A 23,479-nucleotide genomic window follows, 5' to 3' on the forward strand; every position below is an offset into this window, starting at 1 on the left:
GTCACTTGATCAGATCAAAGGAAAAGCTTTTTAACATTCTAGAGGCCACATTTATGACCCTATCTTCATGAAACCTTTTTAGAATGTTTATCTTGATGATTCTTAGGCCAAGTTATAAACTGTGTCATGTGGGGTCAAAAACAAGGTCATTGGCTCAAATCAAAGAAAAAGCTTGTTAACTCTGTAGATGCTACATTTATGACAATATCTTCATGAAACTGTGTCAGAATGTTTATCTTAATGATTCCAAGGCAATTAGAGTTAGAATCTGAGTGATTTGAATTTAAAAATTAGGTCACTCGCTCAAATCATAGGATAAGCTTGTTAACACTGTAGAGGCCATGTTTATGATCCCTATCTTCATGAAAGTTTGTCAGAATGTTCATCTTGATGATTCCAAGGCAAAGTTTGAATCTGGGTGATGTGGATTCAAAAACTAGGTCACTCGCTCAAACCAAAGGAAAAGCTTGTGAACCCTCTGGAGGCCACATTTCTGACCCTATCCAGGTTTTTTTCAGTATTTTGGGAATGGTACTGGTACCCGTGCTATTGGGAAAAATCGTATCGTTTTTGGTCAAATTAGGAATTTTTATGAAGCACATTTTATAGTACTCAGTTAATTCGAAATAACAACTGAAAAGGCTCTGAACTCTTTAATCATGAATACTGTCATTCAATTATCACTTTACAGAGGAATCTCAGTTTTTAGCAGTTTTGAACTTTTCAATAACATCTCATATGAGAATGAACTTGTAGATTAACTCATCGGTAATGGCGGTTTGCCAGACCAAACAGAGACAGACCTCTCTTCGCCTTTACTTAGCCTCACAAAATGAATCACTGAAGGCAGCCGGAAAAGAAGAAAAGAATCTATAAAATGCTTTCAAAACAACAGAATGTTCAAGAAAAAGAGGGTTCATCACAAAGCAATAAAGGGGAAGAGAGGTCTGTCTCTGTTGGGTCTGGCAAACCGCCATTACTAGTCTTTAAAACTGGAAAAGCCTTTTCAACATAGTTTGAACCTTTGAAACTAGTCATTTGAACTTTTTCTAGTCAGTAATGTTTCATCTCTAAAGGAATTAAACATATTAAAATGTAAATTAATTCTTCTATACCTGAATAAGGTGTACAGGTGAATAAATCCCTTCTTTTTACCAAAAACTGGTATTTAATGATTCGTAATCTTTGGGATTCATTAATTTTGGCTTGGGACTAATTGTTTAAAATATGTGAGTCCCAAGGACTCGCAAAAGTCAATTTCAAAATGAATCACTGGCCTTAATCTTTTTCAGTAGTATTTACTGTTGTGCGACATTTTATCAGTAAAATGGGAATTGATGCAAGTAACAATCGTATCTCCAATAACCAAATAATATTCTGAATCTGAATCGTCCATAATCCCGCATGTTTTTACAACGGTAGTTACGAAATGTCTGTGTGTGAAAACGGCGCCTATAAAATCTATGCTGTCGTAAAAAACACAATACAGTGCATTTCATTTTGCGGCCAATTTACTTTCAGTTTCAAGTTTCGGAAATGGGAATTTTTTTCCTGATTGGGAATGGTACCGTTTATCGGTATGGCTCATATAAGGGGAAAAAAAACCTCTTCATGAAACTCAGTTGATGATACCAAGGCTAATTTTGAATTGGGGCGATGTGGATTAAAAAACTAGGCCACTCACTCAAATCAAAGGAAAAGTTATTAACACTCTAGAGGTCACATTTCTGACCCCATCTTCATGAACCTCGGTCACTCACTCTCTCAAAGCAAAGGTAAAGCTTGTTAACACTATATCATGCAGGTCAACCATTCAAATCAATGGAACTCTTGTTTAGTAACATTCTAGAGGCCACATTTAATACCCTGTCTTCATTAAAATTGATCAGTATGTTTATCTGGATGATCCATAGGTCAGGTTTGAATCTGGGTCATGTGGGGTCAAAAACTAAGTCTAACTAATAATGAGTCTTAATTTTAGACAATAATCTACAGGTAGTAACAAAAGCAAACATAATAAAGTGTAATACTGTAACTGTTTCAAAAAATAAGCTGCCAACACTTTCGCTTGTGCTCGTCTGCGAGGCAGTCAGACATTTAGCAGAAATGCCTGAAAGACTGCCCTTCATGCCATGCGAAGCTGTATTAGGACACATTAAACTTTCTGATTTGTATTTGCGATCTCTCTGTGCTTTGACTTTTACATCCATTATTGTCAGCAGACGAAGTTGTAACGAGGTATTTGTCCAAAACTCTGTGATAATTGTTTACGTTTCTGGTTTCTATTCGTCGAGTTACCGTGTGCAAAATCAAGGCCGGGACAGGGAACCAATCAGAACGCAGAAAAAAGATGCTAAATATAGTTGCAGTATGGTTTTCCCAAAACTGCAGCAATCAAGAGGCCTTCGGCTGGTGAAACATTCGTTTTGTTTGTCAAATTCTTTTATAAACTCCATAAACTTGAAGCAATGGATGTAGCGTTTATAAACTATTCATTCCTTTTCTCATTTCAAACCAGAAAATTTGTGCAAAAAACACACTTGTCTGCCGTCAAAAAGTCCTGAGTTGGACAAGTCAGACATGTATAGGAATTCCACACCACTGCCTAGGCCAAGTTCGACACTTGATCATGTGAAGTCAATGACTTGGTCACCTGCTCTACTCAAAGGATAAGCTTGTTAACACTGTAGAGGCCATATTTATGACCCTATCTTCATGAAAATTGGTCCGATTGTTCATCTTGATGATTCCAAGGCAAAGCTTGAATCTGGGTGATGTGGATTCAAAAACTAGGTCACCCGCTCAAATCAAAGGAAAAGCTTGTTAACACTCTAGAGGCCACATTTCTTACACCATCTTCATGAAACTTGGTCAGAATGTTTATCATGATTAAATGAAGGCCAAGTTTTATATTTTAACCACACTTACACACAACTTAAGTCGCAATAAGATCTCAGTTCATTTCGAAAACTGGCTAGGTTCCATCATAGGTTCTAGAGTTACTGCTCCTGAAAGGAGCAAAATTTTCTATTTTGGCTCTTTCAGTCATATAGAGGTTTCATTTATACTTTGATTTGATACAAACTTGCACAGAATGTTCATCTTGATGATTCTAAGGCCAAGTTTTAAACTGGGTCATGTAAGGTTTCTGATCATAATTCTGCGGAGAATGCTTCCAGTAAATACATGGCTGTTGAATAACATCGGATGATTTGTGTGTTGTAAGTTGATGACCCTAACAAATGAGGTCAGTAGGTCAATAGATTTATGCTCCATGTCTCCTAAACCACTGGGAAGATTTTCGTAAACTTTTAAATTTTACTGCATTAAGACAATTTGCGGAGCAAAAGATCCAGGTCACTAAGTCCATTCATTGTCAAGGTTTGAGGTCAAAGATGAAATAGCTTAAATTTGTGTCCATTCTATGTTTTCTTAACCACTAGACCTAATTTCATGAAAGAAGCTTCAGTTGTTCACTTCATCCAGACGACATGTAGAGTGCCTTATCCAGGTCATTAGATCCAAGGTGAAGGTAAGGGTCAAAGATCAAATAGCTTGAATTTGTGTTGGCTTTATAACTTGACTACTGGAAGAATTTTCATAAAACTAACATTAAGTTCACATGTTGAGTCCATAACCCAGGACAAGGTTTATACTTGTAGGTCAAAGGTCATGATCACAACATTTTTCTGTCCCTGTATCAAAGCAGTAACTTGAGGTATTGATTTGCCTTAAGTGACAGCTTAAGATCTGATTACTTTTCCTTAACTATGACCACTTAACTTTTCCCCTAGTATTTTTGCTAGTCTTGTGTTGTACAACTGAAATCTAGAAAACAGATATTTCATTTAGTCAGTAAGCATCAATCACAAACCAATTTAGATTAGAAAATATATTGGCTTAAACATCTTCTAAAAGTTTTTGAAATTGAAAGTAGGTTGTCAGAATGCTTGTTTGCGGTGTCAGACTGCTGATTTTTCTTGAACTTTTCTCTTAATTTATTCTAACAAGAGGTAATGTCATGGTAGACTTTAATATCAGATACTGTCAAATGCTGTTTAACTGTCTTTGCATGGTCTTAATTTATCAAACATATTCTTTAAACTGGAGATTTGGGCAGTGTTTATGAAAGTGTATCAATATCTGGACAATTTTCGATATCCAGATATTTTTGAGGTGGGAAGTCTCATATAGGGGCTGGTGGTCTCAGCTCAAAATTTTTCAAAAGTTTTCACCTGTATTTCATATTTGCCTTAGTCTAAGATCAACAGATGTCCCCACTGTCTTGGGGGTCAGGTTAAGTGTCACAGTGAACTTGTGACTAAAATAGTTTAAGATCTGTCCTGTAAGAACTCTGGCCTATGGTCATTAAACTAAATAGGATGATTGTCTATGGTCAAAGGTGAAGATTAAAGTATACATCAGACTAAAATAACACACCTAGTTACGTCAGACAGGCCATCAAAAGGGAATACAAGGTTTTTTCCCCATTTGAATAATATATCATTCAAAAGATGATTAAAGAAAAATTTGATTGATCTGGTGTTTATTCAGATATGATATTATTTGAATGAAAAATACTTTTAAGAATTCAAAAACAACTTCAGAACATAATGTGTTGTTGCTCCATACTATATGGATGGATCTGAAAATGGAGAATACTTCAGTGCAGAATAATTCTAAAACTAAATACTTGAATCTGCATTGGAATACTGTTTATCACAAATAAAGTAAATTGTGTGCTTTTTGTTTCACAATTGTAGAGAAAGCAGTTATGCTAAAACTTCACAGTTTTAAGAAGAATCAGCTCTCATCATTTTTTGAGGAGGTTAGGTGTGTGTGTGGGGGGGGGGGGGGTACCCCTAGCATATATGTTTTACAAACACTTCATGTTAGTGTAACTGTATCTCTTGTCAAAGAATAGATTAATTGCAAAATGGTGTTACTGCTTGGCCCTCACCTTCCTAAGTAAAATGTAATCTAGATCTCTAGCGGTAATAAATAGGAAGTCAAGCTGTGACTGCTTTTGACACATGTTTTCTACCCTGGGGGGTGGGGTGGTTGGGGGCACATTCTGTCAATTTGTAAACAGATGTTTTGTCCTAAAGGAACATACGTAGCCATGGTGATGAAGCACTTGCTTGTGGTCCCAGGTAGAGCTGACTGGATTTTGTCTCAGTACATTGTAGCTTTGTTTAGGGTCTGTAATGTTCAGTTGATATGAAAACTGGTTCCAGGGTTATAAAACTCGAGTTTTGAGAATATTCTTAAATCTCAAGCATCTGATTGGTTGATTTAGGGCTCAAAGTTTAAATTGACCAATGGTAAGGCAGCATTGTGAGACAGGCTGTATCAAAGGCTACTGATTAAGGCTTTAGGCCATATGAATTAAATGCTTCATTGTAATCCCTGCCCACCCCAGGTTATGTCCAAAATTGACTTTACATCTGGTGTTTTATTCCCTTTTACTCAAATACTCGGATATTTTTTTCACCAAATCACAGGACTCGGTGTGAATCTTAAAAATGGAAATAAAAAAAATCAAACATACTACTTGTATTTCAGTAAGTATTACCATCCATTTTAATGTGTATTCTGTTCTTTAATATTAGTTTATAAGTTTTACGTCTACATACAAGATACTATCAGTCAGTAAATAAATAAAAAATGTGCTCTCCCTCACCTCCTCCAGTTTCAATAATACTTTTCAGATGATAATCTAGCGTTTGATTTATAATGGCCTTTTATGTATAACTTACTATGTTTAGTGATAGAAGTAAAGGTGGCTGTATCAGTCATGCTAAATATGTTTTCGACCAGGGGAAATATCAGACTAAAGTCTTACTTTTAAGACAAATAGTTTTCTTGAAGTTGAAGAAATCAGACATGCCCTTTAGCTATGCTGTATGAATATATATATTCCAGCTCATTGGAAAGCCTGGCAGTACATGTCCAGAACTAAACATTTATTAGCCACAAAGGGGAAACTGTTTTCTTCTTTTCTGGCAAAAGTTTTAGGATTCTGAGAGGACTTGGTGGCCATCTTTGTTTTGAAATCTTGTAAAAGATGCCACAAAATTTTGAAACTTGTTTTTTGATAGATCATTATTTTTCCATTTCAGACCAAGATGACATAGATTCACCAAGTAGTACTCCAACCAGTCATCGGTCCGGAAGCACGCCACATGGATGTATGAATCCCGTCTCTAACATTTCAGCCGCTAATTTAAACATTTCAAATATTCCTAACCTCATTACTCAGTTAAGTGGTGGACAGAACAATCAGGAACTGACCAACCGAGGTATTCACAGTTCTTAGTTGTTGGATCATTGACTTTACTGTTGTATGCTTCCTCTGCTGTCTTGGGATTTGAAAAACTTTGCCACTTTTTGCAGAAATTGGTGAAAAATTTGTAACTGATATGGCAGTTTTAGTGGAAATTTTATGACCAGTTAAATACTTTTGACTCTGCAAAAATGGCATACCGGTTTATCCAAGAGAAACAAAATTTGAAATTAACTAATATGCTACAAGCTTTCTTTACTATTAACTGGTGGAGGTTCATTGATGCACGGGTAGAGCCTGTGACTTCTGATCTGCAGAGGTCATGGGTTCACATCCCTGTAAGAGTGGAATTTGACCATGGTCTCTACAGTCTCTGAGGAGACCGGTGTCAGGAAGAGTTACTGAGCATAGTTAACCTAAGCTCAGAGAACTTTCTCTTCTATCAATGGCAAATATTTTTAAACTAACATTAAATAGGAATAGACTGAAGGTATGTGATTATATGGCAGTTTATAGTGGACTGTATTCTATGGTGTTTTTCTTAATTTTAGCATTGCAGACGTTACAGAAACTGCAGCAGGCTTTGTCTCGGCAGATAGCTGCACACCAAACTAGCGTGTGTAAGTACTTACTTGCTTCTTCTTCTGCTTGGTGATTCTTATTCTTAAAAATTAATTCTAGTCTTGCATACATTATAAATGGCCCGTGCACAATCAGAAATTTTATGAAGCGGTTAAGTTAACCTTCAGGCTGCTGACAGCAAGTCATTCTTCCTTTGCGACCAGTGCAGACCAAGATCAGCCTGCACGTCCTATTCAGTCAGTAAATTTTCAGTAAAGACCCCTTTGAATAATAAATGGTATTACTCACATTTAATGATGGATCAGTCCATTAGAGAAACTTAGCAGGGTAAAGGTTAATAAGAATGTTATTATGTCTCCCACCACACAGTGGTGTGGGAGACGTATTGATATACTCTGTCTGTGTGTCTGTCTGTCACAAAGCTTGTCCGCACTCTAAAGTGGAACATTTCTCATCTGATTTTCACCAGACTGAAACAAAATGTGTTTGACTATAAGACCTCGGTCAGCTTCGATAACTAGCCAAATCAGTCCAGGCGTATTGGAGTTAGGCCCTTGAATTACCAAAAATCTGCCTTTTTACTCTTGTCCGCACTCTAAGTCAAACATTTCTCATCCGATCTTCACCAAACTTGAACAAGATGTGTTTAACTATGAGACCTCGGCCAAGTTCGATAACTAGCCAAATTGGTCCAGGCATTTTGGAGTTATGACCCTTGAATTACTGAAAAGTCTGCCTTTTTACTCTGTCCGCTCTCTAAGTCGAACATTTCTCATCCAATCTTCATCAAACTTGAACAAAATGTGTTTTTACCATAAGACTTTAACCAAGTTCGATAACTAGCCAAATCCGCCTAGGCACCTTTGATTTATGGCCATTGAATTGCTGATTGGATCCACTTGTCAAGACCATCTAATTGGATCCATTCGTCTAAACCATCTAGAGAAACTAGACATTTTTCATAGGGGCAGTTGTGGGAGACATGCGCTTTTCTCAAAAGCACCTCTAGTTTTATGAAAATTTTAATGTAACATTACAGTCTAGAGCAATATCTAATTCTTTAGTAATGTTACAAATCAGCATGTTATTGCAGGAAATTATACTATACATCTGTGATAGTAATGTTAACGGCAATATATATATATATTTTTTTAGCTCACCCGTCACATAGTGACATGGTGAGCTTTTGTGATCACCCTTCATCCGTCATCCGTTGTCAGTCCGTCCGTGCGTCAACAATTTCTTGTCTGCACGATAGTGGTTTCATTTATGATTTTATTTTAACCAAACTTACACACAACTTGTATCACCATAAGATCTCGGTTCCTTTCTTGAACTGGCCAGATCCAATTATGGGTTCCAGAGTTATGGCCCCTGAAAGGGTCAAAATTAGCTATTTTGACCTTCCTCTGCACAATAGCAGCTTTATTTTTGATTTGATTTTTACCAAACTGGCACACAACTTGTATCACCATTAGATCTTGGTTCCTTTTTTGAACTGGCCAGATTCCATTATGGGTTCCAGAGTTATGGCCGCTGAAAAGGCCAGAATTAGCTATTTTGACCTTGTCTGCACAATAGCAGCTTCATTTATGATTTTATTTAATCCCCAGCCGTGGCGGAGGGATTATAGGAATAGTCTGCGTCCGTCCTTCTGTCCGTAACAAAATCGTGTCCGGTCCATATCTCCTAAACCCCTTGAAGGATTTTCATCAAACTTGGGTCAATTGATCACCTCATCGAGAACTCATGAGTCAGCCATGTCAACTCAAGGTCAAAGGTTTGAGCCTGCCATTTTGTGTCCGCTCTATATCTCTTAAACCTCTTGAAGGAATTTTATAAAACTTGGGTCAAATGATCACCTCATGAAGACGATATGCAGAACCCATGAGTCAGCCATGCCGGCTCAAGGTCAAGGGTCAAAGGTTTGAGCCTGCCATTTTGTGTCCGCTCTATATCTCCTAAACCCCTTGAAGGAATTTTATAAAACTTGGGTCAAATGATCACCTCATCAAGACGATGTGCAGAACTTATGAGTCAACCATGCCAGCTCAAGGTCAAGGTCACAACTAAGGGTCGAAGGTTTGAGCCTTCCATTTGGTGTCCGCTCTGTATCTCCTTAACCCCTTGAAGGATTTTCATCAAACTTGGGTCAAACGATCACCTCATCAAGACGATTTGCAGAACTTATGAGTCAACCATGCCAGCTCAAGGTCAAGGTCACAACTAAGGGTCGAAGGTTTGAGCCTTCCATTTGGTGTCCACTCTGTATCTCCTTAACCCCTTGAAGGATTTTCATCAAACTTGGGTCAATTGATCACCTCATCGAGAACTCATGAGTCAGCCATGTCAACTCAAGGTCAAGGTCACAACTGAAGGTCGAAGGTTTCAGCTCTGTATCTCCTAAACCCCTTGAAGGATTTTCATGAAATTTTGGTCAAATGATCACCTCATCAAGACGTTGTGCAGAATTCATGAGTCAGCCATGTCAGTTCAAGGTCAAGGTCACAGCTAAAATCAAAGGTTTACCCTTTCACTATCCATAGCAGTGGCCGGGGATTTCGCTGTCTTTCAGACTGCCTTGTTTTAACCAAACTTGCACACAACTTGTATCACCATAAGATCTTGGTTCCTTTCTTGAACTGGCCAGATCCCATTATGGGTTCCAGAGTTATGGCCCCTGAAATGGTCAAAATTAGCTATTTTGACCTTGTCTGCACAATAGCAGCTTCATTTATGATTTGAATTTAATCAAACTAGCACAAAACTTGTGTCACCATAAGATCTTGGTTCCTTTCTTGAACCGGCCAGATACATAATGGGTTCCAGAGTTATGGCCCCTGAAAGGGCCAGAATTAGCTATTTTGACCTTGTCTGCACAATAGCAGCTTCATTTATGATTTGATTTTACCCAAACTTGCACACAACTTGTATCACCACAAGATCTTGGTTCCTTTCTTGAACTGGCCAGATTCCATCATGGGTTCCAGAGTTATGGCCCCTTAAAGGTCCAAAATTAGTTATTTTGGCTTTTGCAGCCATATAGAGACTTCGTTTATGGTTTTATTTGATACAAACTTCCAAAATATCTTCAACAACAATAAATCTTGGATTCAAGACAAATCAGATCCAATCGTAGGTTCCAGAGTTATTTTATATCTGATTACCTCCCCTGATTGTAATGAAAATGGATTTATATCAGTAAGTACCTATAGGACTTATTTGAAATTTCATTATTGTCATTAGTTGGACTGAGCCAATCAGGATATTTAACTATGGACTGATTTTATGTCAAATTACCTCCCTTTATTTCAAATTAAAATGGGTATATCTCCGTAACTAATGAAGATACTGATCTGAAATTCCAATTATGTCAACAGATTTATTTGGCAGATCCTTCTTTTGTTCACTTACAATAAAAAAATTTAATTACTTCCCTTTTACGTTACTATAAATAGCTTAAAAACCGAGACCACTTTTCTGTGGTACAACATGGATGGTACCTCCAATTTTTAGGTGCATTTTGACATATCTGTACCTTGTAAGAATTGTTTTTCTTTTTGGTTAAATTTCTTCCTTTTGTTGTTCCTGTCCTGTGGACTTAGATATTTTTTCTGAGGACCTTCTTGTCCTCAAGTGCAATAGTAACAGGTGAGCGATATAGGGCCATCATGGCCCTCTTGTTTTTTGTTAATGGCAAAATTTGTTCATACAGTATTTTAGTAAAGCAGTCATGTGGTGTTTTGTGGAATGTTATCCTAAACCAAACTTATCCAGTTGCTTATACTTGAATGCTTCATCAAACCAGTCAAAGTCTAGTTGGGAACTCAGGCAGTATTATGTAAAATTTTGAATATTTCAGCAAACCAGTCAAACCAGTCAACGACTGTTCAAGCGTCGCCGAGACATCAAGTAACCCAGTTACCTGATGAGGCTCTCGCCACATACCAACAACTCCAGCATCATCAGCAGCTTCAGCAGCAAGCCCAACAGTCACTTCACGCCGCTCTACAGGCACCCGGGACCCCGTCTCACCCTTCTCATAGGAGCCCATATATAAACTCTCAGAACAGTTTACCCCTTCCTAATTCAAGTCCCCAACCAATTGTTTCCCTAGCGACGTCTGTATCGCCGGTCGCAACGACTGCAGGCTCAACGTCGATACCTATAACTCATACCGGGAATCAGTTACATAGGGGTAACACTGTATACGGGAAATTTTTAGGGTCTCAAAATACTTCAACCCCGTCATTCCAACATGCCATGGAGGATATGCTTGGGGATAATTCAAAAGGAGTTGAAGGAGGAGGGGATGAACGGTCATGGTAAGTGCTTTTTACCAACTACATGCAAGAAAAAAAAATGTCTGCCAACTATCTTCCTGTTTTAAAGTACCACTTGCTTAATTTCTAATTTATACATTAGTGGTTTATTTTAACCCGTGAAGAAAGACCATTTTTTCATGCTGTCTAATACATGGTCACTGTATACAGGTTTTGCAGGAGGGATTGGTTGGTAGGTCGAAGGTACTAGCATGTGTCGAGGGATTCTGCTGATGCTTAACATAATTTTAGCATAAAACAAAAGCAAAAAAAAATAGATATATTGTCTGTCCATGTCATTAAATATGCTGTTTGATCAGTTGTCATCATTTCCTTTCAGATACTGTTTAATATATGGATGTAATATGTTAATGCTTTGCCAAGTAATACACATAGGTTAAAAGGTGCGTTAACAGCATGTAAATGCAAGAATATCTGTTAACACAGGTTTACTTGTGTGTTCAAGCACCCCTTGAGAACAGACAATACAGCAATTTTACACAAGAATGTTCAGACTTCTTTATGGAAGTGGGATAAACTACTATCTATATATAGACTAACGAAGTTTCAGCATCACCTTTATATACATTATGTGTTTCCTGTTATTCTAGTTGTAGCCCCACCCCCAGTGATACAAGCTCCCAGGGTGCACCTGTAGATCCAGATATGTTCTCGTCCAACATGGGACAGAAGGAGACAAACCTGATGTCATCTCTAAGTCAGTATTACAGTGAACACTCGGTGTCACACGTAACAGGTTGGCAAGGAGAACTGTTTGAAAAACAGGTTTGTAGTTATTGTACATTGTATATATCCTGGGTCAGGGGTTATAAACTGTGATATTCAAATGAAGACCAGTCTGTTAACTCTGGCATCTGATTGGCTGTTTATAAGCACCTTTTTGAAATTGACCAATGGCAGAAATAGCATTCTTAGACTGGTTCTCAACTTAACTTGATAATATTTCTTTGTGGGAAGCTTTTCAGATGGCTTGTGGAAGGTCTAAAGTTCGCTCCAGGATTAAATCTGGATAGGATTTTAAACTCCACAAAAGCAAGTTCGTGTGTGTAGAAAAAGAGAGAGCTATTTTACAACATTCTAGCTGTCATATCAAAATGCTTATTTACCGTGTGATGCATATTCTGATAAATGACAAAGAAATATCCAGTGTAACTGACATTTTCATACTCTGTTTTTGAAGATTATTTGAGCCGCACCATGAGAAAACCAACATAGTGCATCAGTGCAGTGTGTTCAGGATCCATACTGTTCGCTTTCAAAGCCTATTAGGGGAACCGTTAGCAAACAGCAGGGATTCTGACTAGACTGCGCGAATGCGCAAGCTGGTCTGGATCCGTGCTGGTCGCAAACGCACATTGTTGGTTTTCTCATGTTGCGGCTCATTTATAAATTTTGTGTGCTTAGGATTCAGAATTGTGACAACATTTTGATCTAGAATTGCTAAATTGTTGAGTAATTAAGTACTTTCTTTTCCTTTTGCTATTCCTTTTTGCCAAAGATATGTTTAAATCAAGACTTTATTAATAGACAGCCCATAAGTAAGAGATTGTTTTTAATCTGCATTTGTGTAGAAATGCGTAAAAAAGTAAACTTTTTGATCAGTAGTGATGGTTAAGGTTCTTTTACGATGTTGCTTAAAATAATGTATATTTTGCAGGCTCGATTTTACCGTGACGAGGCTCTTAAAATTGGTAGTTTGATAAGTAGTCAGGTATCTGTAGAGTTAAAACGAGCAAGGTCATTGGTGCGAGTGGAAGAAATACAAGCAACTTTACATGAGCAAAGGTAGGCGTTCTCTTTCATCCTTGGAATAAGAAGAAACAACTTTCAACCTTTACTTCTATACAATATACTTTGTACTAACAAATTATTATGCCCCCGGCATCTACTGATGCGGGAGGCATATAGTGATCGTCCTGTCCGTCCGTTCATTCGTCCTTCCGTCCGTACAGGGTTAACCAAATGGGACCGTTTCGTCTAGCATCAATACCCCTTACTAGAATGACTTGATACTAATGCAGATGAAACCTGTGACCATTCCTCATCTTCAGGCATCACCTGACCTCAGTTTGACCTTGACCTTGACCTCATTTTGGACTTAGGTTGCTTTATATGGGCCATCTCTTGGTTAACCAAATGGGACCATTTCGTCTAGCATCAATACCGCTTACAAGAATGAATTGATACTAATACAGATGTAACCTGTGACCATTCCTCATCTTCAAACATCACCTGACCTTAGTTTAACCTTGACCACGTTTTGGACTTACGTTGCTTTGTATCGACAAGGATGCCACCGGGGCATCAAGTGTTTATTGAACGCAGCTCCTTGTTTTTGATGCTGAATTAGGTCGTTTGGCGAAATCATCCAAATTATTTAACAAATAATGCAATAATGCATGGCTTTAAAGCACATCTATGTACATATTTACAATCTGAGCAGTGAAATCAGCTCTCAATATCTATAGAAAGTTATATTGACTATGAAAAAATGATAGAAGGACTGGGCTGTGGAAAACATTTGATGTATAAATGCAGATTTGGGCAATATAGAAAAGTACACCATAGTTCAACAGTGCGGGTCATTATACTATTTTATAAACCGGTTGATCTTTAAATTTTGAATAATTTGAATAAAGATGAAAATAACGAAATGAGGTATATTAAACAGACAATATCATATTTTTCTCAGTATAGGCCAATGGGCAAGTAGGACTGCCAGGAGACAGATAAGACCAATATGAAATAAGTGAATTTAACCAATTTCAAAATGCTTGAATACTGTACCGTCTCTGTTTTCTTGCATTTGCCTTTGACTTTCTTGTATTGGCTCAGTAGAGTTTGGCATTGGCTCAGTCTATTTTATACAATGTGCACAATGCATCTAATACTGCGTTCTAATATCTGTCCAATATTATGTACTGTAAAAGCAGAAATTTTCGCTAGGGTTTAATTTTTGCTATATTATCTTGCGAAAATTTATCCTTACTTAAATATTTACCATTTGTATAATTCAAATTCAAGTAGGATACAATTTTTACAATTTCGCAATTATTGAACCTCATGAACTTACTCAGAATTTCAAATTCGCGAAATTTTGACCCAGCAAAAATGCATGCTTTTACAGTAGTTGTATATTATACATGATGTATAACATGGATATTTGTTCTATTTTGTAGGAACTTATTTTTGGCTCAGCAGATCGCTGAGTTAGAGAACATGAAGCCAGTGTCTTCTGTGTCATCGTTTCTCCCTTCATCATCGACCAGCACGTCCTAGTAGATACAAACATTTTAGTGTGAAATCATTTGTGATAAATTTGAAAAGCTGGAGTTTTAACCACGGATTGGCAAGTGCTCCTTTGTCATATAGAAATTTGTTGGTTAAGAGACGACAAGTGGGTATCGTAGCGGTCCAGATAGGAATAAGATGGTCCTTTAGCGGAAAGTTCGGCGTCAAACTTATTGTAAGCCCAACAAATTACGGACAGTAGTAGCATATGGAGGATTAAGATATTCTGCTACTGTATTTTTCACGCGGTGGATTTGGGCTGCTCGTGAAAATGTGGACTGTTTAATGGGGAGAGAATTTCTAAAGGAATTGAGATAATTAAAACATTCTTTGCATCGACTACGAATGACAAGGGCATGCAGAGGATAGGATGACCCAGACAATGTCGGAAATAGGTCGATAGTGTAAAGAATTTGTACATGGTGATGGAGTGGTTTTTGCCTTTAAGGGTTTTTTCTGTTTCTCAGCCACTCTGTTATGGTCCTGTGACTCTTGGTTATGTACTATATGTAAAGAGATGTACATGTAAACATATTGAAGCATTTTTTTTTAAGTTGTGCCAGTATAATTCCAGGTTCTGAATCTGCTATGTTAATCCCTTCTTAGAAAAAATTGTCTGAAAAATATAGAGGAATATTGAAATACTATGTATTTGTCTTGACAGAGTGCTTCCTTCAAGTAGATAAATTGTGAAGTAAAGTGATAACAAATTCTTGAAGCAAATTGAAACTGAATTTCACAGGTTTAGAATTTGGTTTGAAATAAAAGTTTTCATCTGGTTTAAGATGTGATAATTTTCTTAAAGGTAGGAAATGGGAAGATGGTATATAGATTTAGTAGATTTTGAGTTTTAATACCAGAAATCAATCTGTTGTGGTCACCACTGAGGTCACCAATGAACTGAACAGGTCTAGGTCACTGGCATTGGCACACTTGCCTGGAACCGCTGTGGATACCTAAAGGGGACAGCTGGGGTCTTCTTTCACCATTAAAAGCTAGAAAGTTGCCATATGATCTGAATTGTGTCAATGTGACTGAACACACATCAAAAACATAGTGCCAAAAGATCTCTTTTCAATCTGATCCACCTTTGTAACATGTGCATATTTTAGTTGTCTACAACCTACTAAGCAGTATTGCTGTTCCAAAAAAAAAAAATCTCTGATTTATATCAGTGATGAGCAGATAAACCACAGTGGCTGTGAATCATGAATAATTTGTTTGGGACATGATTGTGGACCATTTTCATCATTGGCAAAAGCTTAGTTTCAAAACAATGTCCCCCAAGTAAATCTAGTGTCAGATAACCATTTTGTTGACAGAATTGTTATTTAGGCATTCAAGTTCATGTAATGAGCATTGACCAGTCCAATCTGCAATATACCAGACATATTTCTTGACCAAAATCCAGTCAGCTTTTTGACAAACTTTGGCCACAAGTGTTAAAAAAACTTATCTCTTATTAAGATCAGTCAGTGATCGTGCTATTTCTATGCTGACAGAACATAGACGGTATACTACATTGTGTATAGTTGGTCTGCCTAATGTGACCAGATGGTATCCATATATGGAAAGTTTGACTAGTAAATATTTGATTGGTATATGGGAGCTTTTAAGCAGCTTTCAGTGATAAACTAGAATTCAACTCTTTTTGATTTGTTGTTGAAGCAGTGATGTTATCTAAAGCTTTATCGCTTAAAAGAAGGAAATTCTAGCAAAGTTCTGTATGCAGAATTGAAATAGGTGTAAAAAAACATAACAACAAAAATGCTTTCTCTGAATCTCATTTGCCTCAGCTTTTATTGTTGTCTGTTACTCTATAGTGCTAAAATAATGAAGTCATAAACATAGGGCATTTTCTGTTGTACCGTGTTTCTGCTAAAATACATTCACCTTTCGAGCATCTAAAGCAAAATAAGAATATAGATAATGTTGCTTTGTTGAAAATATTCTTAAAGCTATGAGATGCGGTTGGTTTATAGATATTGTAATATCTCCAGTTCATTAACCCTAGTGGTTTTATTTTCCGCCCAGACATTTTCTGATCAGTGAATTTTTAGTTTCAAGCTGTTATTATGTTAATATACTTGGCTGTTTTTTTCACGAAAAATGCTGTCTTGAAACATTTTAACACGGCTGCCAACAACTGGGGCCATTATTTCCTCTCTATATTGATGCTGTTTCCCTGAATATATTGTACATCCTTGGCCAGTATAATTTTCAGGCAGGTCAAAAAACTTTCATTTTGACCACGGCTTAAGTATAATTTAATAGTATTGAACGATAGGCCAAAACATTGTGTGTCTCCCATTTAATACCAGATTCAAAGTGTTTAAAGTAACATGTGCTTCATTTTGACGGATAAACTATTTCATTAATTGACCACGTTTCATATAATAAGCACATATAGGCTATAGCAAAATCATTCGTGAGGGTAGTTTTTTTTTCACGGTCGTGTCTGTCCAAGACATTAACTCTTAACAAACGAGGAAAATTACCATGTATTTTATCTTTAGAATTGGAAATCTGTGGGAATTAATTCTGTCAAGAAAAATCCATTTGTCAGTAACCACAGAATTTTTAACCAGTAATTACAGCATGTCTGCATAAATCTCGAATATCTAAAATAGTGCTTAAAATGGGAGGAGTAACTAAAAATAGAAGTAACTTAAAATGGGAGGAGTAACTAAAAGTAGGAGTAACTTAAAATGGGAGGAGTAACTAAAAATAGGAGTAACTTTAAATGGGAGGAGTAACTAATAGTACAAGGAGCAGCTACTGTGAGAGATTCATCCACAAGAGAATGGAGTGACCAGGAGAAAAAAAAAAGAAATTTAACTGAAATGGGTACTTCAATTTTTCCATGTATATTCTGTGGTTTATTTTGAAGCAGAATCTCCCGACTATCCTTTGTTATAAATTTTAGCTTGGAACATTTGAAGATTACAACTTTATAAACTCCTATTTTAGTCATTTTGTTTCATTTTGTAACAATACAAAACCACTGTTGAATTATTCCCTAATCCTAGATATAAAAAGTACATTTAAAATTTCCTCTGTACAAAAAACAAATCTTCACCAGAGGCAGTGGTCATATATGAGGACATGAAATGTCATTCATTAACTACAATGGTAAGATGTGCTTATTAGATGTCAATGTGGCGATATCTTTTAAATGGTGTCGTTGCGTTTTCATTCTTTTTAATTTTTTTTATTATTATGTATCACTGTATATAAAATCATAGTTGATTATAATAAAGAAAGACTTGTAAATTATATTTTATTTCTGTAAATATTTTGTTATTGAAGAAATATCAGATGTACATAGGCTTTAGTTAGTGTGAATGCAATAAATTGAATGTGTAATGCAGAAAAAGTGTGACAAGTATGTGTTACTAAACAATTTGTGTGTAATACACAAGGTGTGTGACTTGAGTGTAATGTTTCAGTCATGTTACTTTATATGTTACATAAAATAGTTCCAAGTAATATGTTGCGCTGAATTCATGTGATTTAGGTGTAATGCATAAGTGTGTCTTGGAGTGATGTACAAAAGTCATTGATTTATATAATTCTAGGTCTTTTGATATTTCATAATGTAATGCCTTAGTCACATGACTTGTCTGTAATGCAAAAATAAATGTGAATTTTGCGTTATTCCCAAATCATTTGATTTTTGAATTATGCCTAAGCCAATGACTTGTATGTTATGCCTAAGTCATGTGACTCAGTTTTGTGCCTTAGTCACATGACTTGTGTGTTATGCAAAAAGAATGTGAATTTTGTTGTAATGCCAATTTAATATGACCTCTCAGTGAGTAGAATAAGCTGAAATTGTAAGAATTAAGGTCATGTGACATTAATGTGAAGGAAAATTAGTAACTGATATTAATAAGACTTTCAACTTGTTCATGATACATTTGTTATGTGACTTACATGAACTGCAATGCGTGATAAGTATATTGTATGTGTAATCATACAGTATTACAAAACCTGTATGTAATGTATAGGTAACATTTCTGTAACATCTAAGTGGGACCATTCAGGGTCTGCAATTTGCCAAGCCACTAACACGCTTATCTCCCTTTTATCTTGGTCAGTATGTTACTCATAAATGCAGTATCAAATATGACTACAGGCAGTAAACTGGAGCGTAGAATACAATGACTAGAGATTAGGGTTAGGTTTAACACAGGTATATGATACTTTGCTAAAACCAGTAACATCTTACTGCCTCTAGAGCTAACCCAGTCAGTACAGCTAGGTAATATATCATTCAAAAACATCTCTTAGAAACAGAATTTTATTTTTAATTGCAGAGCTGAAAGTTCAAAAGTAAGATATTTTGCTTTAACCTATAGCCTGCTGGTGGCAAGTGATTCTGCCTTTGCAACCAGTGCAGACCAAGCTCCATGCAGGCTGATCTTGGTCTGAACTGGTAGCTATTCAGTCAGTAAATTTTCAGTGAACACCCCTTCAAATAATAAGTGGTACTGCCCAAATTAAATGATGCAACTGTCCATTTTAGTAATTTAGCAGGGTAGAGTTTAAATTGTTAATATGCTGGTAGGAAAATTGAGCGCATAATATTACTACAAGATAAATTGGCTATTTGGTTATAATGAGAAGTTAGTTAATTTTGTTGTTAACTTACATGTAACTTCTTTGAAAATATACATTTCTGAAACTTTGTTTTTTTTTCATAACAATTAATAGATTTTGTAATATGTTTATTTTGATGTGGAAAATGAAAAAAAAAAGTAAACACTAATTAACATGTTACACAATTTTTTATCATCTAGATTTTCATCTGTAATCTGTTAATTAATTTAGAATGGGGTTTTAATCAAGTTTTACTGTTTATGCTCCGAAGTAAAATGTACTTCTAGAGATCAACAGACATTTTCACTCTTGCAATAGACATTACCAGTAAATATATTGTAAACCCATACATACAACATTTTGTTACGTTTCATTTCATGTGTTAAGTGTATTTGGCAGATTGGTCATATTTGTCATTTTTCACCTCTTTCATTTTGTCTTTGTTTCATACTCTCTGTATTTCATGTTATAAAACAAGTGTAGAAACATTTCTGTTGTAGAGCCTTTCTGTCAAATGTCAGCAGTGTGTTTTGTGTTTTTGTCTAGTCCAATGCTGTTCTGTTAAAGGTACAAAGACAATATTTACATACAAATGTTTTGCTCATAAAAACTGATAGCTACAATTTATTTGCGTAATACTTATTCTGTGGAAGAGCACTATCTATTTTTGTTTTACACTCTTTGGAAGTTTCAAGCTTTAAGAAAAAGTAAAATGGAAATTCAGAGAAGAATTTCGAAATTTCATTTTTTTGCTGTGCAAGTTAGTAAGAGCCTTGTTGATCAATACAATATTATATTTTAGGTTAAGTTTACATTTTTTCATGATGAGAAAAAAAAGATTTTTTTTTTTTGTTTCTTTTTTTTTTTTTGCAAAACGGATTTAAATAGACGGGACTTATTAAATTCTGATTAATTAAATGCTTACATACTTCAAAAACTTTCTAAAGTATTTTTCGGCAGTTACTTGTAACAATTTGCGCAGCACTGTTAAGACAGTTTTCTGTATATCTTGTCATCAAATAACTCGTACAAATTCCATCGCATGTGACTCTTTGGATTTTCTGTACCAAATCTCAAGAATGGTTTACAATTGTGTTTGATTAGAAATCCCCAGTTCATCACTGTTTTGGCTTCTTGTTTGACATGAAGTTAATCTTAAACCAACATATGTATGTAAATGGGAGAGTTTTTAGGGATGCCAGTTTCTCAGATATTCAATACTAATGTTACACTATACGGAGCTGTTGGCACATACAATGTACATGTACTTCATTAAAGAAGCTTGTAGACAACAACCTGAAAACTATCTTGAATAGAATACAAGAATTGATACACTTTTGGATGAAGGTTAACCCGTACTATGCTGGACTTGATCGAGTCTGCATTTGTGACCAGTGTAGATCATGATCAGTATGCACATCTGATCATGATTGTGCAGGCTGATCATGATCTGCACTACTCGCTATTCAGCCAGTATCTTTTTGGTAAGCACACCTTTTAACTGAATGGTACTGTCCAAATTGAAAGATGGACAATTTTCATTATAGAAATTCAGCAGGGTAAGGGTTAAATCATTTTAGGTTATGAAATATTGTGCATTACAACAGTGAAGATTTATCTGACTTGTCACTCTACCTCCACATTTAGAAAATAATTGTTTTTCATAGATTAGATAAGTAGGATTAGTAAAAGAATATATGAGCCACACCACACCATGAGAAAACCAACATAGTGTATTTGTGACCAGTATGGCTCCAGACCAGCTTGCGCATCTGGCAGTCTGGTCAGGATCCATGCTGTTCACTGACGGTTTCTCTAATTGAAATAGGCTTTGAAAGTGAACAGCATGGATCCTGACCAGACTGCGTGGATGCCCAGTCTGGTCTGGAACCATGCTGGTCGAAATGCACTAAGTTGGTTTTCTCATGGCGTGGCTCAATTACTAAATTCAGTAATGGATGAAATGTGATGTATGGCTTGTACAAGGTTGAGGTCATGTATGAAAGAGGTCAAGTGTTTAAATATTTTATCATTAATTGAAATTCCATAGAATTTCTATCGTGTGCTTTGTACAATATGTTTCATTTAGCTGTATAATTTATATATGTACAAACTCAAGAGCTAAATAAAAGCTATGAACAAGTGATACACAGTTGTTGTAGGTATTTATGGAACCCATTTAGCCGTGTAATTGCCTGAACAGCTTCACACTGGCTCTGGCACAGGCATCAACCCGCACCAATCAGAATATAAACTGCCTGCAACGATAACCAATAAATACCAAGAAAACTGTACTATAGGTCAAGAACTATGTCTTTCCATTGATTTTGCCCGGTCTGTTCACATTTACAAGTTATCTCCAAAGCCCTTGGCTGGACTTCATTGAAACTTCACAGGAGTGATTGGTAAGCAGCCTTCTTGGATTTTAGTCATATATAGTGACAAGGTGAGCTTTTGTGATCACGCAGTGTGCGTGCGTGCGTAAACTTTTGCTTGTGACCACTTAAGAGGTCACATTTTTTGTGGGATCTTTATGAAAGTTGGTCAGAATGTTCATATTGATGATATCTAGGTCAAGTTCGAAACTGGGTCACGTGCAATCTAAAACTAGGTCAGTAGGTCTAAAAATAGAAAAACCTTGTGACCTCTCTAGAGGCCATATATTTCACAAGATCTTCATGAAAATTGGTCAGAATGTTCACCTTGATGATATCTAGGCAAGTTCGAAACTGGGTCACGTCCCGTCAAAAACTAGGTCAATAGGTCTAAAAATAGAAAACCTTGTGACCTCTCTAGAGGCCATATACTGTAAATCCGGTATTATTCGCGGTGTTTTAATTTTCGCTATTTTTCGCGAATCGGGGTGCATCGCGAAATCATGAATCCGCATAAATAACCTTCCATAACATACAGACATCCGAAAAAAAGTCTAAAATACCGTCAAGTTCAGCAATGAATACTAGCTGCCTATACATCACTGTCTATAATATTGAATGTTTTTCAATTCATTTCACATTGCAATATATTATGAACGATTCATGTATAATATACTGCTAATTAAGGTTAGATTTACATGCAGCTGACAGTTTTTAACGGCTAGCATCTCCTTGATGCACTTTGTATGTGTCAAACAAGCAGAGCGCGTGTTGCCCGATGGGAAGATCCGTATCATCCCTTATCTTCTCAACATACCTGATCTTTTTACACATTTTGTTTAGGCAACAATATGGATTAGCGGAAAATTTATCATACCATTGTATTATATACTTGTACGTTGATTATTTATGAAATGGCTGTAACAAACTGTGAACATTTTATCAGCTATTAAGTGTAATAAGAATAATCGCCAGTCAATTGAGTAAGGATTCAAAGGCTCGATTATTTCAGTTTGTGTGAATAAAGTAACCGATTGCTAATACGAAATAACCGTTACGGACCATGTGTTTTTAAAGTACGGTACTAAAAAATGGGCATTAATAAAATTGAAATTTCGCTAATATAAGATAAGAACCTTCGCGAATTTAAATTTCTGACCCCCTCCGTCGCAAATTCATTAATCCGCGAAATAATTCAGGATGCCGGAATTCGCGAAATAAAGATCACGCTAATTTAAAGTGATTTACAGTATTTCACAAGATCTTCATGAAAATTGGTCAGAACGTTCACCTTGATGATATCTAGGTCAAGTTTGAAACTGGGTTACGTGCCTTCAAAAACTAGGTCAGTAGGTCAAATAATAGAAAAACCTTGTGACCTCTCTAAAGGCCATATTTTTCATGGGATCTGTATGAAAGTTGGTCTGAATGTTCATCTTGATGATATCTAGGTCAAATTCGAAACTGGGTCACGTACGGTCAAAAACTAGGTCAGGAGGTCTAAAAATAGAAAAACCCTGTGACCTCTCTAGAGGCCATATATTTCATGAGATCTTCATGAAAATTGGTCAGAATGTTCACCTTGATGATATCTAGGTCAAGTTCGAAAGTGGGTCACGTGCCTTCAAAAACTAGGTCAGTAGGTCAAATAATAGAAAAACCTTGTGACCTCTAGAGGCCATATTTTTCATGGGATTTGTATGAAAGTTTGTCTGAATGTTGATCTTGATGATATCTAGGTCAAGTCCGAAAGTGGGTCACGTGCCGTCAAAAACTAGGTCAGTAGGTCAAATAATAGAAAAATCTTGTGACCTCTCTAAAGGCCATATTTTTCATGGGATCTGTATGAAAATTGGTCTGAATGTTCATCTTGATGATATCTAGGTCAAGTTTGAAACAGGGTCATGTGCGGTCAAAAACTAGGTCAGTAGGTCTAAAAATAGAAAACCTTATGAACTCTCCAGAGGCCATACTTGTGAATGGATCTCCATAAAAATTGG

At 36.3% G+C, this 23,479-nt stretch overlaps 1 protein-coding gene across 1 annotated transcript in view; it reads left to right on the forward strand.

The window, feature by feature from the left end:
• Positions 1-15,027, forward strand: part of LOC123538468 (WW domain-containing adapter protein with coiled-coil-like) — a 31,989-nt gene extending 16,962 nt beyond the window's left edge. Inside the window, exons 8-13 of the mRNA XM_045322600.2 lie at positions 6,123-6,302; positions 6,838-6,906; positions 10,731-11,193; positions 11,802-11,976; positions 12,869-12,996; positions 14,391-15,027. Coding sequence (XP_045178535.1) covers positions 6,123-6,302; positions 6,838-6,906; positions 10,731-11,193; positions 11,802-11,976; positions 12,869-12,996; positions 14,391-14,490 — 1,115 coding nt within the window. The 3' untranslated portion in view covers positions 14,491-15,027. The remainder of the gene's footprint in view (positions 1-6,122; positions 6,303-6,837; positions 6,907-10,730; positions 11,194-11,801; positions 11,977-12,868; positions 12,997-14,390) is intronic.
• Positions 15,028-23,479: the final 8,452 nt, after the last annotated feature.

Source organism: Mercenaria mercenaria, chromosome 18 (assembly GCF_021730395.1).
Source record: "Mercenaria mercenaria strain notata chromosome 18, MADL_Memer_1, whole genome shotgun sequence".
Lineage (NCBI taxonomy): Eukaryota > Metazoa > Mollusca > Bivalvia > Venerida > Veneridae > Mercenaria > Mercenaria mercenaria.